The sequence below is a fragment of the Scardinius erythrophthalmus genome (assembly GCF_964197995.2).
Source record: "Scardinius erythrophthalmus genome assembly, chromosome: 18".
Taxonomy (NCBI): Eukaryota; Metazoa; Chordata; class Actinopteri; order Cypriniformes; family Leuciscidae; genus Scardinius; species Scardinius erythrophthalmus.
This window is the reverse complement of record NC_138238.1, coordinates 34,384,669-34,400,918: the sequence shown is the minus strand read 5'-3', so window position 1 is coordinate 34,400,918 and position 16,250 is coordinate 34,384,669. Positions and strand designations below refer to the sequence as shown.

Genomic DNA, 16,250 nt, shown 5'->3' with positions numbered 1-16,250 from the left:
TTCCCATGAAAACTGCGGCAGTTACATTTAAGAAGTGTTTTTTGACCCACGTAAGTACAACTTAAGTATGTCTTTTTATGTGATTTCATAATTGTGTTGTTTTTGAACTGCTGGATGTTCTGATAAAAATGAATGTAAAATAAAATACACTTTTAGTAATTTCCATTCAAACTTGTGTCATATTTTAAACAAATTTGTAATGATTAAGTTGCACTTTAATACATTTAACAAATTTTAACTTTAAATGTAGTATTAAATAACACACTACAGTTAAAATTCTAAACAGGTACTTTAGTATGTTAGTCAACAAAGCATGACAAAATATTATTAAAACATACATTTAAAATGTACATTAAATGAAAACTTTTTGTAACACTTTAGTTTAAGGTTCAGTTGCTTATTGCATATTATAGGATGTTGGCAGTTTATTAGTATTTATAAAGCACATATCAATGCATTATTCTGCATGACCATATTCTACATCCCTTAATCCTACCCAATACCTAAATTCAACAACTACCTTACTAACTATCAGTAAGCAGTAATTAGGAGTTTATTGAGGCAAAAGTCATAGTTAAAAGTTAGTTTATTGTGAGAATTGGACCCTATATATACTACAAGTGCACATTCCATTAAGCACACTTCTTTTTTCTCCAGTGAACATGACAGTTTGTTGTCATCATTTACTCACCTTCGCATTGTTGTTGTTTTTTTGCAAATGCAATAAAAGTAAATGACACTTTAATAAAAAATAGACATATGTGAATGAGATAATTGCTGACGATGGAAACCCAAAAAATGAATGATCATTTGTAATTGACTGAAATGTTCATTTAAAGATTTTTGAATGCAGACTTTGGGATCTTGGGAAACCTCAACATATACTGTTAAGAAGTTTACTGAAAAGCATGCAAAATCACTAGGATCTGAGAATCTCATTGCTGTCTTGGAGAAACAACTGAGATATTAAGAAACGATTTTTCCTTCAATCAGTGTCCAGTAGAAGTTGTAAGAGACAGGTAGAGTGAGAGGCTGGGAGAGAGGAGGAAGTGGAAAGGGGAAAGTAGGAGGGACAGAAAGAGAGAAAAAGAGGAACTGTGCGTATCCTCCAAGAGAGAGGGTGGTGGGTTGGGTTAAACTGGCACTTAAAAGAGCTGACTGGGATTGTTCTGTGCCTGATTAACAGGGGGAAGAGGGAGAGAAGGACAGAGATAGGAAACACACACTTGACGGGAGCATCCAGCAGTAAGCGTGAAGACGGCTCCTCCAGGAACTTTGATTCCTGCACTTTTCCCATTCCTCACGTCGCAGCTGTAGTCCATTATGCACCGGGCAGTGGTGCTGCTGACTCTCATCAGCACGAGTACAGCTCTGAAATCCGAGTGGATCCCGGGGGATTATTCTTCGACAGAAGAAGGGGCTGAGAGGTTCGTGAGCGACTACAACTCAACCGCAGAGGAGGTCTTTTACTTCAGCACAGAGGCCAGCTGGAACTACAACACAAACCTGACTGACCACAATTCCCAGCTGCAGGTAACAGTCAATGTGTTTGACAGACATCCAGAAACATTGCTTATATAGTCTGACAGGGTACAACTGCCAAACGTGATGTAATTTAATTCAAGACTGACTCCATGAATTTAGGTTGTATGGCTCTGCTGGAAGTCCTTTTTTTGCACATGCGACCGTTGAATCAGCCATTTCAACAGCTCTTTGGACAGCCTGTTATACAATTTTTTTAAAATTATTATTCATATTATGATTTATAGTTTTATATGACTCTTGTAAACCTTCACTAAAGGGTAGGACCAAGAATTGGGATTTTACTTAGTAACATTCTGCAAAAGTGTAACAGTTGAGTTAAATGACATGACTAATCATTACAATACTCCCACGTGTCATCATTTTGCTGCTCTTTCAGAGCTTAGGGATGAGCAACTTTGTCTCAGAAAATAGACTAAAATTAGATAATTGTTGAAATGAAGTAAGAGGATGGAGCTGAATGAAAATGATGGGGGTTAGCAGAGCTCAAAACATGGGCTTTGAAGAATTTGAGGAGAAACATTTGAGTTGTTGGGATCTCTCTGGTTTGGAGTTTGAGCACAAGACTGAGTTTCAGAAGAAACTCTATTAAGAGATGGGTAAATAACTGTTTTTTTTCTCAAAAGAAGAATCTGAGAAGACTTACACAAAAGTCTCCATTTGCTCTCTGTTCAATACTAATGCTGTCAAGGAGAAGCAATTGAAAATCTAAAAACCCATTTGGGATTTTCTTTCCTGTGGGATGCATAGTGTAAAAGTCCAACTCATGTTATGCAATGCTATGAGATCATATTTCTGATTTATGATATGCAGAAAAGCCAGTAATTATTTTATGGACAATGTTATAGCCGATAACCAAGAAATTGTTGATTTGAAAAAACAAAAATCAACTGTAAATGCTGCAAGTGAATTTAACAACGTTACAACACGGTATGAAAAACGGATACTAATTTTGAGTTTTGTCTAAGATTATATTTAACAGTGTTTTTAAATTGTCAGTGCTATTAAATTGAAATTTTAGCAAGTTTTAGATGATGGCCAAGGTTATCTACCATGTAAAAAAAATAGGTAATGACAACATATGTTTTTACATTGCTTTAACAAGTTAAGCAATTTTTAAGTCAGTTTAATGTAATTTAAGTTGAAATGACAAACATCCAAGCTGACTGTACTTAAAAAATAAGGCAGCAACTTTTTTTATAATGTAAAATTAATTAAACATCAAATATCAGTGATATCGATAAAAATGGTAACACTTTACAGAGAGGCTCCATTTGTCAGCATTAGTTTACTACATTCGTTAATATAAACTAACACTGAAAAATACTTCTAAAGCACTTAGTAAACTTGAATAATGTTAATTATTAAAAGTTTCCAAATAAGTACTGAGTAATATCAGTTATGTATGGACTTATGGTTACACTTTATTTTAAGGTGTCACTGTTGTAATCATATATTTAAGTACTGTGTAATATTATTTAACAACATGTACTTACTATAGGGTTAGGATTAGGATTTGGTTTAGGGTTAGTTGCATGTAATTATGCATAATTTACTGTTATTACTATGGTAAGTACATGTAACATATGTAACAAGGACACTGTAAAATAAAGTGTTACCGGACTTACTATAGAGTATGGGTAACACTTTATTTTACAGTGTCCTTGTTATGTTACATGTACTTACCATAGTAATAACAGTAAATTATGCATAATTACATGCAACTAACCCTCAACCAAACCCTAATCCTACCCTAACCCTATAGTAAGTACATGTAGTTGCTTAATATTACTCAGTACTTAAATATATAATTACACTGTAACAATGACACCTTAAAATAAAGTGTAACCGAGTTACTGTTAGGCTTAGAGTTAGTTATTTGTAGTAATTATGCATAATTTACTGTTATTACTATAGTAAGTACATGTAGTAATGTGTAATTACGTCACCTTAAAATAAAGTGTTACCAAAGTGTTAGTGTTACGATTATTTAATGGAACTGAGCTAACGTGAGCTAACAATGAATGCCAGTGTGATCAATGCAGAGGCGAGGTGGTCACCATTGCTCTTCCCACACACACACAAGCCTCCTTCAGACAGCTGTCTCAACACTATTTCACAGCTGTCTCAACACTCGCTCACAGTTTTTCAAATGGATGCTGGCACCGCACTCGCTGCTCAACATCTGAGCGAAACCTCAACAAAAAAGGCCGCAAAAAAGTTGATAGAAAGCTGGGCAGAACCTGAGCAATGCCTGGTGTGATGTCTATTATTTCAGACACATCAAACGAGTTGATCAAAGAGCCTCCGTTTCGGGCATCTCTATTGAAGGCGGCAGGCCAGGTTGTTGCTGTGAGCGAGGCTCTCTCTGACTGCGTATGAAGATAAAGCAGCATTGTATGAAAGCAACACACCCGTTGCACTCATTCCACAGAGAGCGCGGTCACAGGACACCCGGTCATGGCTGCTGGAGTAGGGATTTTTGTTTTCGCATTCATCGTGACCGTATGGGCATCTTGGTGGTGTGCGTTCAACAGATGAACGGTGGAGGTTATGCTAATGTAGCATATGCTGGTGTTGATTTAGTATAAAGCATGGGAAAAAGGGGAGAAAGTTGGAATTTGAAACTTCCAAGTAGCTTGCAAAGTGCAAAAGTATGCTACTTGAACTTGGACTTCGTAATTGAAAAAGGCAAATTCGTAATTGGCGGAAAGCCCCGACTCCTAATGAACTGTGATGCTGTGCAAGACGTCAAGCAAACATGGCGGAACCCAAGGTGATCCTGATAAAGATTAGTTTTAAGCAAATAAAATGCATATGAGTCGAAATTCCTGCATTACATTATTATGATAAAACGTTTTTTTTTTTGCAGATTTAGGTGCGTAAATGTTTCAAATGAGCTTTTCTGTTGATAATTTTAATTTTAAAAATAATAATTTAATAATTTATTTTATAATTTTTTTTTTTAATTTAAAAAAATAATAATTTTAATTTTACAAATATTTAACACGGATGCATAAACATCGGCATGGAGAGGAATATGATGGTAATTGGTTTGTTTTTGGTTTGTTTCTCCACTTTGGTTTCTTATTTAAATTATTTAAATTTTTCCATACCAGCGGGGTTTTTTTTAAGCCAGCAATCGCCAGCATTTTTTATATTTTTTTTTTTTTTTTTTTTTTTACAAAACTTTAATGGCCGCCATAATATTGTGTTAACTGAACATGCAATATATGAAAAGAAAGAACAGGACCTCTGCTTTAAAAGAAAAAAACTTTTTATTCTAGCTTCATGCATTTTTTTTTTATCAACACTGAAATATTGTATATAGCGCCCATTCTGACGATTTGTGCTACCCGCTCAGATTTTGTTAGCTCCCATTGAAACAGTATAGCACAATTCGATAGCGAAAAATGCTACCTATAAGATTGTGCAACCAGCATCATATTCATGTGGTTTGAGTCTTTATAGTATACGCTAAACCCTTAAAACAAAGGAAATATAGTGTTGGTAGCAAAATCTGATAGGTAAAAATGTTCTGTCAGAAGTTCAGAACACCCTCAAACATATTACAGTGAAAACATGGATTGCCCGAAAATTCCGTCAATGGCAGGGAAGTGTTGCGTCATATAAATGATGGCAAATTCTGTCAATGGCAGGGAAAGAGTTAATATAAAGCAACATGCTAATATTTCTATAGTATTTATTTCTCTTAGCCTGTCCTCAACCGAACCACAGACACAATGGGATTCCAAAAATGGCAAAATAACATTAAACATATAATCTCCTCCAATAGATATCGTGTGCAAAAACACAGAAAATTATTTTAATGTGAACAATTACGCTCCTTATAGTCTGTATAAAATCATGCTGGAAAAAGCATTTCCCTCCCTTTGCATGTGATTGTTAATTGTGTTTATAAAATGAGTAATAATTGTAGTTCTTGAAACTGATCAGTATAATTTCTCCATTCTCAAATATGTTGATTGAAGTTTAACAAAAATCTTAAATATATCTTAAAAATATCATTGGTTACGTAAATACTAATTTCTTTTTGTGAAATACAGTAAATGAACTGTTATATTTTTAGACATTTATTTTGGTAATCTATCCCCATTTAATCACTTAAGTGATATTCAGAGAATTTATTACGGTAGTACAGAACTTTATTTTTGTGATATTTATAAAGCCACTGTTTTTATTATTATTTAAATTGTACAGCTGTAGAACCACATTTAATGCCAAATATCTATTTCAACATTTGTTTCAATATCTGAAATTGTTTATGTAAATGCGTCCCTTGAGTCTGCATTATACATGCAGCGAATCCCACAAATCCACTTTCCTGCCATGCCACTCCCATTGTGGTATGGAAGCACTCGCTTTCACATCTGTGGCAAAGTGGCCATGTGTAGCCCATCATTTCATTTCTGTATTGAGTGAGGCCAGTCAGTGCATCAGATCAAACAGACTCTTTAAATTAGCCTCTATAAAGCACACACACACAAGCATCTTTAACAACTGTTTGGTTCCTTCAAGGACAGAATGTGTTGGAAAACACTTACAATCTGCTCTGAAAACTCACATTCCATACCCGCATCAAACATCTGCCGACAAGAGAGAGTGTTTAGGGAGGTTTGCATGGATGATTCAGAGCCAAGTGCACATGATTGAGCTCTAAAACTTGTCACCCGTTTGATGGTGTCAGTCACAAGTTATTATTTTACTTTTTTATGTCAAGCCTTGAACATTGCACCCTATTACGACTTATCATCACTTTCTTGCATAAACATGACAGAACAAATGGGACCTTGGAAGAAGAGGTGGAAAAACAAGAAGCTAGCAGTCTTTATCTCTGAGGAAAACGGAGTGTGAACAAGCAAGTGAAGGATAGGAGAAAATAGAGATAAATATACATGTCACCAGCTTGCTAATCAGTGATGGAGGAAAATAAACTGTGGAAGGGAGCTCATCTCCACTCGGGTCAACAAAGGCATCACCCCATGAACTAATGAGTGCGCTCGCTGTGACAGGGCCAATGCGCCCTGCGGTTATCATAACAGAGAAGGGATGCTGGGGTCAGACGGTCCACAACGGGACACAGTAAAACTTCAAAAAAGCATGACGCACCCAAGACCAGGAAACAATAAACCTTTAGGAAGAATGTACACTAAAAATGTTAAGAATTTTGACATTAAAAAAAGAAAAAATGCTAGATTAAATCATGTTAGTTTGTTAAGTTACCATAATATATATGTAACCCGCTCTGTGTGGGCCTCGAATCCGCATCTCCAGTGTGGGAAGCTAAAGACCACAGTCTCTAGCGTCAGTCGCTGGAGCTCCTCTTGAGATCAGGGGAGTGAGGTTTACTTGAACAGCGACTACTTAGCTGGCCTCCGTTACATATATACAATAAAAAAATATCGGAATTTTTCACTGCTATAAAATCTTTTTTGGCACGCAATGAAAAATGGCTTATGATCTACAGCAGAAGAATAAATTAGATACAATAACACGATGCATATATGTACAGATTTCTTTTTTTTTTGCTGGTAAAAAGTTTCTGGTGAAACTTTGTGATCTGATTATATTTTATTTAAAAGTTTTGTTTCACTGTTTTTATATGCATATTGCAGGGATGTTGCACTGATGTTATTCAGTTAATGTATATTGCATTATTTTAGTGTCATGTGTGCCACACTAATGGTAAGAGAATTGTGTTTTAACTAGTCTATACACGTTAATTTAAGTTTCACTACTTAAGCACACAGACATCACTAAAAGAAATGATAACTCACTGTTCAGGAACTGAATCAGATTTTGATTCATAACTGAGTTCATTCAGTGGATTGATTAGACTCTTTCAAACCGGTAATTTGTGAGTCATTTGAATCATTTGTATGTGAATCGACTAACCTACTCTGTTATGCTTGTTTTTGCACTCTAGCTCATGAGGACAATTCAGCTGTTTAATTTTGTAGTACACTTTTTTTTTATCACACCACATTCAATTTGGAAGCAAAATCACATTCACAACTCATGAAACATTATTTTTGAATAGACTGTACACTCTGAATACATGTTTGTTTATTAGTCATGATTCATGGAAAGTCTATTTGTAATGAACTTCAGTAACTTCACTAATCTTTGGTCTATACAATAGTTGTCAATAGTTGTCAATAAAACAGTTTGGATAACAACATTCTTCAAAATATCTTATTTTGTGTTCTGCAGGAGAAAGCAGTGCATAGTTTAGAAGAACATTCTGGGTGAACTATCCCTTTTAATAACATGTAAATCATGAAGCTTTGAAATCCTGTTAGGAAGCTCAACGCTTGGACAAACATCCAACTTCACCTCTATATCCTCACCCCACAGTATCTTTAAAATGCACAGAGTTGGAGAAGTCATCATCCCTGACAAGATAACCACATTCTCAGCTCAGTGATGTCTAACATGACCACAACAGACACACAACTGTTTTATGACATATGAGCTAGCAGGTGCTTTATACCTCAGCCTGAATTGTTTCTGGTGCTTCCACAAGAAGAAATGAGTTCCTGTCAGGATTCAATGGATAAATTGATGGATGGTGCTAACTCAGCCACCCCATTTCTATCCCTTGTGGCTGCAAAAAGCAATCCAAGCTCTTATTGAAAACATAACAAGACAGAAAGTAACTCAAGTATTGAGCAAGAGCCAGAAATGATTATTAAGAGAGATCGAGATATGGGAATATGACACATTTCTCCCACAAAAGCATAACATGTTACTGTACTTTAGTGCACATTCTATTATTTTATGAAATATACAAAATGAATCAACAAACTGCATTCGCTCTGTAATCCATCTTTCTTGATTTTCTTACTTGATTTTATCTGTCAGGATTGATTATCTTTAAAAGTGGGGGTTACATACCAGAACAGACCCGGTTGGTTCATTGGAGGAGAGGGGGTGAAAATTTTTAAATTCTATTTAACAAACAGTGTGGCTAGTGTATTCAGATTCCCGAACAATTTAATGGTTTGAAGCAGTCTGAAAAATCCTTCACTCCATGTTTTATGGGGCCATTCCATAGACATAATTATTTTTATTCTGTGCAAAGTGTGTATTCTATCCCCTAATCCTAAACCTACCCATCAGAGAAAACCTTCTGCATTTTTACATTTTCAAAAAACATCACTTAGTATCATTTACAAGCTATTTTCCTCATGGGGACCAAACAATAACCCCAAGGACAAAGATTTCTACGGAGCCCCTAAGGGGACATGGTGGTGGGGGGAAAAATGAGATGGGAGGAAAAATAATCAATAAGTCTATGTTTTTGTGTTCTCTCGCAATTGTTTTGCGTTCTCCAGAGAAACTTTGCGTTCGCTAGCCAAACCTTTGCGTTCCCTAGCAAAAACTTTTGTTCTTTGCGAGTGAATGCAAAGTGTCTCGGGGGAATGCAAAACATTTGAGAGGGAATGTAAAAGCATTGCCAAATAATCTTTCCTCCCATCTTATTATTATTATTATTATTATTTTTACCATGTCCCTTTAGGGGCTCCATAGATTTCAGAAATTGCCATCTGTGTGGGGACATTTTGTAGGCTAATATGTGTGAAAATAAAATTAACATGATCAGTTTTCATTTGTGACCCTGGATCACAAAACCAGTCTTATGTTGCACGGGTATATTTGTGGCAAAAGCCATCAAAACATTGTATGGGTCAAAATTATCGATTTTTCTTTTATGCCAAAAATAATTAGGATATTAAGTAAAGATCATGTTCCATGAAGATATTTTGTAAATTTCCCACCTTAAATATATAAAACATTTATTTTTGTGAATGGATGCAGCACTATCGCCAATAGAAATGCACAACTTTAAAGGCGATTTTCTCAATGTTTCGATTTTTCTGTACCCTCAGATTCCAGATTTTCAATAGTTGTATCTCTGCCAAATATTGTCCTATCCTAACAAACCATACATCAATGGAAAGATTATGTATTCAGCTTTCAGATGATGTATAAATCTCAATTTAAAAAAAATTACACATAAGACTGGTTTCGTGGTCCAGGGTCACATTTCATTAAATTTCATTAAATCATGAAAACTTTAATTGACTTTAAATGAGAAATATTCATTATATTTCTGTGAAAAATACTAGATTTTTTTCAGATTTTCAATAAGAGTCTGTCTCATTAATAATGATTGGACCCATTTTGCATGAATATTCTGACTCTCTTCACTTGTTCCTCCAGGTGTCTGCATCTTTGGAGGAACAGGCATTCACAGAGGCATGGGGTCAAAAAGCAAAGGCTACATTCTCTGATTCTCTCATGGACACCTTCACTAATCCAGACCTGAAGAAAATCATCAAAAATATCAATGTTCTGGGACCAGCCAATCTCCCAACCGCAGAGAGAGAGAGGGTGAGTTGTCATACACCACTGAAGCTGTGGAGGAAAGAGCTCCTGATGATGCATCAAGATTGTGTTTTGATTGCTCTCTTTGTTTTCCCAGTACAATACCATTCTGAGCCAGATGGATAGCATCTACTCAACTGCAAAGGTGTGTCTCACTCCAGAGGAATGCTGGTCTTTGGAGCCTGGTGAGAAACACTCCCAACCCTTTGTTGATGTGTGTCAGTAAGGGTCAAAGTGAAGGTGAAAATTCATGTACTCAAAAGGACATACAAGTGCTTGAAATGCAGCCAAATAATTATGTTTTAGATGAGCGTGAGAATCAAGCGAAAGATGGTTAAAGAGATGAAACAAAGAACACTAATCACAACCCAGTCTACAAAAGTGGCAATGACACCTTTGCAGACAGATTAGCTTTTAAATGGAGAAATTTGTTAAAATGCTAGACAAAGGACAATTTTGCAGCTTTAAAATGTAATATTTATTAGCCTAAACAGCCGATTGGAAGTGTGATGTTGCTTATACACAACAATAAACAAGATTTTTTAAGTTACTTATTCATTTTTGTTCAGCCAACAAATAAGCAACACACAGTAGTGAAGGATTCAATGACTCACACATAAAGATAGCTATTTGTTTCTGAAAGATTTTTTGTTTTGGTCAGAGCCATAGTCGCATGGGCAAGTGCTTCGACATATGGTGCACTTCGGGCGACCCGAGTTCGAGTCCTGGCTCGAGGTCCTTTCCCTATCCAATTTCCCTGTCTCATCTCCCATTTTTCCCAGTCTGTCCTCCTACTGTATCTAATAAAGGCAAAAAAAAAAGCCCAAAAATAAAAATATATAATTTCATTGGGGAATGCACAGAGGATGAATTTCGCATGAGGGTAAAATATTTTCTCATGCATATTTCGCAATGGGCATTGACCAACAAAAAAGTTGCTTGGATTGAAAGTGACGTCATTGTAAGCTGTTCTTCATACATCTTCATACAAGATACAATGGAAACATGAGGACTATTTATACAACAAGACTAATGACCAACAAGAAACACAATTAACAATAAAGATAATCAACCAATCATAACATGACACATAAGACAAGAGAAGCACAAGACATGATCACATGAGGGTAAGGAAGTCACATGACAAGAAATCAGGAAACATGACTGAGAATTTCAAAATAAAAGACATGAAACATAACCGTGAACCAAAACCCAAAACCAAACGTGACACACACCTACCGGTATAAAGATGCAACCTGCAGAAAGAATCGCTGAAAAATCCCCACCACTTGCATTATTCTCAACATTTAACTTTACAAAATGTTTAAAGTTAACATTAGCAGTGTTAGGTTTATATTTTTTGGCTAATGAACAAAATGTTGCATTTGAATTATTTAGCCTCACCTAAAAGGCATTTATCTGAAGAGTGCACCATTACATCCATATCACATGCAACACTAAGGCAAGGCAAGTTTATTTATATAAATATTATAAACCAATGATAAATATTCAAAACCAAAAAAATATCTGTTAATTGTTTCTTTGATAAAGTTTCAACTAAGAGGGTTTCATTCATGTGACCATGCATGCATATAAGTGCAACGGATGTGTGCTGTTTCCCATCTCCAAATGCACTTACACCAAAAAAGCCACAAACAAGTAAATCTGACTCAGTATGAACACACAACACTATCTAGCCTAGCTGATGTCCATCAACTCTTGCTACTTAATTGATCCTGCAATAAGATCCTAAGCTTTTGTCAACATGTTTTGTATCATTGGCTCCTAAATGCCTCCGTTCAAGGCATTTTCCTGAGAAACGGCACTGATTTAGCTTCTGTGAGCCGCAAATATCCGGGAACACTGTTGTAAACAAACACCCTTTTTTTCTTCTGGGGCTCATTTGCAAGACTCAGAAACTGTTTTACTGTTCAGTCAGCATTAATTATTATGCATTTATGCTATTTATGTGTCTTTTAGAGCTCACAGAAATCATGGCCACGTCAAGAAGCTATAAGAGGCTTCTGTATGCCTGGGAAGGCTGGCACAACTCCTCAGGGGTTCCACTGAGATCCCTCTACCCTGAGTTTGTGGAGCTCAGCAACAAGGCATCTCAGATGGATGGTAAGCGAACCATTCTTTTGGATGAACTGAGGGGGGAGAAAGATAAAGAAAGTAAGATCTAACACCCATGTTCTTTTTATCTGATCTTCTCAGGCTTTGAAGATACAGGAGACTACTGGCGTTCCTGGTACGAATCTCCAGACTTCAAGCAAGACCTAGAGAATCTGTTTAAACAGCTGGAACCTCTCTACCAAAACCTGCACGCCTTTGTCCGGCGAAAGCTCTACGACTACTACGGTCCTAAATACATCAACCTCAAGGGTCCCATCCCTGCCCACCTCCTGGGTGAGTTCGATTAACTGAGAAAAATACACATTTTTGAAGACTATCCCTTGTGAAAAAGAAGTAAACTTTAGCATACTTTTTTTTAAAGGACTTATTACAGAAATATTATACTTTAAAATAATATACTTAAGTGTGAATTGGATGTGCACTGCAAAAAATAAATAAAAAATTCTTACTTAGAATTGTTTTCAGTCCAAATATAAAAAAATTCTTAAATCAAGATGCATTTACTGAAGTAGTAACATGTAGTAAAAAGATATAATATCTTATGGCATTTACTCATCTAGTGTATGTGTAATGTTTTTTTTCTAAGGCACATTTATAAAAGGTACTTAAATGTAACTAAGGCCTAATCCTGGCTTAATCTAAACCCTGTCTGTGAAACCAGGCCAAATAATTCTATGTAAAACATCTTGTGTTTGGTTTCTGTTAGGCAACATGTGGTCACAAACGTGGAACAACGTCTACAACATGATGGTCCCTTTTCCTGAAAAACCCAATGTAGATGTGACAGACACCATGATTGCTAAAGTAAGCTAACACAGCTATATCTCAATGACTAGATAATAGACCATAGATAATACCTGAGCCCTCCAGAGAGTGTTAAAGGGGTCATCGCCTCATCAGATGCAAAATTCACTTTTATATGGTGGTTGCATATAAATGTGTCTTTGCAGTGTACCACCATACAATGAAAAAAATCCATTCACTCCTTTTTTTATCCTCAAAAAGCCTAAACACTCTCAATAATCAAGCCGTTTGGATTTTCTGACGGCTCCGCCCACGACCACTGACGGACTGTCCCGTATTAGCATATCTCCGTTCTCAGCCATTTGTAAACTGTCCGCCAAGGCAGCTCTTTGCGTGTCTTGTGTCGACTCGCCCCACGGAAGAGAGGGGTGGGGTGAGCAGTTGCGCATTATCATTTAAAGAGACATGCACCGAAACGGGTCGCTGTGAACAGAGCTGTTTTTGAGGAGGTAAAAAGGGTGTTGTTTTACACAACCATTGAGGATTTTTAACCAAAGTATGTTACAAACTTTACATGAAGACCCTAAAGAATCATACCAACTTGTGGAAAATGGGCATCCGATGACCCCTTTAAATTTTTACCCATAGGGTTATAATGCCACTCACATGTTCCGGGTGGCTGAGGAGTTCTTCACCTCTCTGGGTTTGATCGAAATGCCTCCTGAGTTTTGGGACCGGGCCATGCTTGAGAAACCAACTGATGGAAGGGAGGTGGTTTGCCATGCCTCTGCGTGGGACTTTTACAACCGCAAAGACTTCAGGTACATGAATCGTATCACAGGAAAGTGGTTCATATTGTAGCTCAATGGAAGACTGTGTTTTAGATAGGGTTTCTGATGCTTGTGTATTTACTGAGGCTACTATCCTCACATTTGGGTGTAGTTTCACATTTGGCACTTTCATGTCCCATGGGTTGATTACATTAAAACAGTCTTTCAAACTTTCCTATATCCTCATTTATTATGTTTACAACTTTTTAAATGCCTTTAGATCAATTTTTTTACTCCCAGACCCAGACTTTCAGTCTTGAAAGATAAAAATCCATCATAAAAATGTAAATTATTACATGTTTAAAACTATGATATCCTGAGCAAAGAGTGAAATAAACAATTCCAATGTTTATTGTTAGAAAATAACTTGGTTGTAGTGTCATGTTTTGCATTTGCTAATAACATCATTCATCAGAGGCGCTGTTTACACCTGAAATAAAGATGCGTTTTGGTCAATCGGATCACAAGTGGATGAGGCTAAATGCTGTAAATGAGATCTAAACTGTCCACTTTCGACCACTTCAAGAGTTGAAAACACATTCAACTGGATTGCTTTCATAGTGTAAACGCTTAAAGGGATAGCTCACCCAAAAATGAAAATCCTGTCATTAATTATACTCACCCTCATGCTGTTCTAAACCCGTAAGACCTTCGTTCATCTTCAGAAAACAAATTAAGATATTTTTGCTGAAATCCTAGAGCTTTCTGACATTTTAAAGACATTGTTAAAATAGTCCATCTGACTACAGTGGTTCAACCTTACTGTTATGAAGCGACGAGAACACTTTTCGTTGCCCTCCACCTTCCCCAGCACCACCTGCCTGGATCTGCTTGGGAGTTCTCCCTACTTTCCTTGCAGCGGCTCGTATCCTATTCCCTGTATTTATGTGCATGTTTCGGCAGTAGTCTTTCCTCATGCAGCAGCAGCAGCAGCGTATCACATCTAGTCTGCCAAGACAAAGCCTATGCACATTCCATTCTTATCAATAAAATGCTGTTTAATTCTCTTCCGAGAGTTGTCATGACTGAAATAACAATGAAAAATATTTCTAAAGCATTTAATAATCTTAGTTAATAATAATTTCAACATTTACTAATACATTATTAAAATATAAGCAAAAATGAACTAACAATGAACCGTTGTGTTTTTAGCATTAACAAAGATTAATAAATACTGTGAGAAATGTATTGCACATTAATATTTAATGTTAGTTAATACATTAACTTTTAACATTTATCAAGAATTGCTAATGGTATTCCTAATTGTATTAATTTCCACCATGGTTTAAAAAACACTACATCATTTGAGATATGGTATATAATACAGTATATTATGAATATTGTTGGCTCCTTTGACAAATTACTTTTTTTTGTTTTGGTCACTTTGGTTATAAGCATAAATGCATAAATGTAAGGTGGAAATAACAATTAGTTGGAAAAAAGTTATTCTACTCTGATGCATGTATTTTTCTAAATTTGAACACTAATAGTGAGTGTGAGACTTTTGAAAGAATAATATTGTCTGTTTCCCAAACTCATGACAATAGTGGAATCAGCACTGCTGTTTCTGATTGGAAACCATTGTCATGAGTTTGGGAAACAGACAATATTTTTGCACCAAAACAGAATTACAGTGTGTTTGTTTGATTAGCTTTACTGGGCTTGACATAACAACATTGCCTCAAACAATTGAGAGAGTGAGTTTGTGGTACGAGTTCTTGCCGAACAATAGGCAAGATGGGAGGAGTGTTTGAATAATCAAATAAACAAAACATTTTAATAGCTTTTCAGGGCAAATGGATTGTTTCGTTTCAAAATATCAGCCAGGATTAATATAAAAACAAAGCATCACCATCAAAGATATTATTGAGTAATAAACAGCTAAATGTTTGTGTTGGATTCTGTTTAGAATCAAACAGTGCACTACTGTGACAATGGAGCAGCTTTTCACCGTGCATCATGAGATGGGCCACGTGGAATATTACCTCCAATATAAAGACCAGCCGGTCAGCTTCAGGGGAGGAGCCAATCCTGGCTTCCATGAGGCCGTAGGGGATGTGCTGTCTCTTTCTGTGTCCACACCTAAACATCTGCACACCATTGGCCTTCTGGAACAACTGACCGATGATGCTGGTAAGCGAAAGATGTTCAAAATGATACTTGCAGTATAGTGTAAATCTCTGATAAACTGATGAAGTATTTGAAATTCCATAGAGAGTGACATCAACTACCTGTTGAAAATGGCTTTGGAAAAAATCGCCTTCCTTCCTTTTGGATACCTTATTGATCAGTGGCGCTGGGGTGTGTTTAGTGGACAAACACCGGTTGAACGTTACAATGCAGATTGGTGGTACCTCAGGTAAAAACCAATGTCTCATAATGGATCGTTGTGGTCAGCAATTGATAATTTGTGCTGTTATCTTATGAATAGTTCATGATCATATTGATAAGTAACATACAGAGTCCATAAGAGGACATGGTGAGAGGGAAAAAAATATGAGATGGGAGGAAAAATTATGTTAATGCTTTTGCATTCTCTTGCAATTTTTTTGCGTTCCCTCAAGATACTTTGTATTCACTCGCGAA

At 36.3% G+C, this 16,250-nt stretch overlaps 1 protein-coding gene across 3 annotated transcripts in view; it reads left to right on the top strand.

Moving 5' to 3' along the window:
• Positions 1-1,067: 1,067 nt before the first annotated feature.
• The window catches only part of ace (angiotensin I converting enzyme (peptidyl-dipeptidase A) 1), a 32,480-nt gene continuing 17,297 nt past the window's right edge, over positions 1,068-16,250 (top strand). For 2 of the 3 annotated variants that reach the window (XM_081392186.1, XM_081392187.1), the window contains exons 1-9: positions 1,174-1,533; positions 9,790-9,960; positions 10,052-10,139; positions 11,935-12,078; positions 12,172-12,363; positions 12,797-12,894; positions 13,483-13,655; positions 15,574-15,797; positions 15,879-16,023. In XM_081392186.1, coding sequence (XP_081248312.1) covers positions 1,324-1,533; positions 9,790-9,960; positions 10,052-10,139; positions 11,935-12,078; positions 12,172-12,363; positions 12,797-12,894; positions 13,483-13,655; positions 15,574-15,797; positions 15,879-16,023 — 1,445 coding nt within the window. In that variant the 5' untranslated portion in view covers positions 1,174-1,323. Of the gene's footprint in view, positions 1,534-9,789; positions 9,961-10,051; positions 10,140-11,934; positions 12,079-12,171; positions 12,364-12,796; positions 12,895-13,482; positions 13,656-15,573; positions 15,798-15,878; positions 16,024-16,250 lie in introns of all 3 variants that reach the window. The other variant, XM_081392185.1, reaches the window with a different exon arrangement.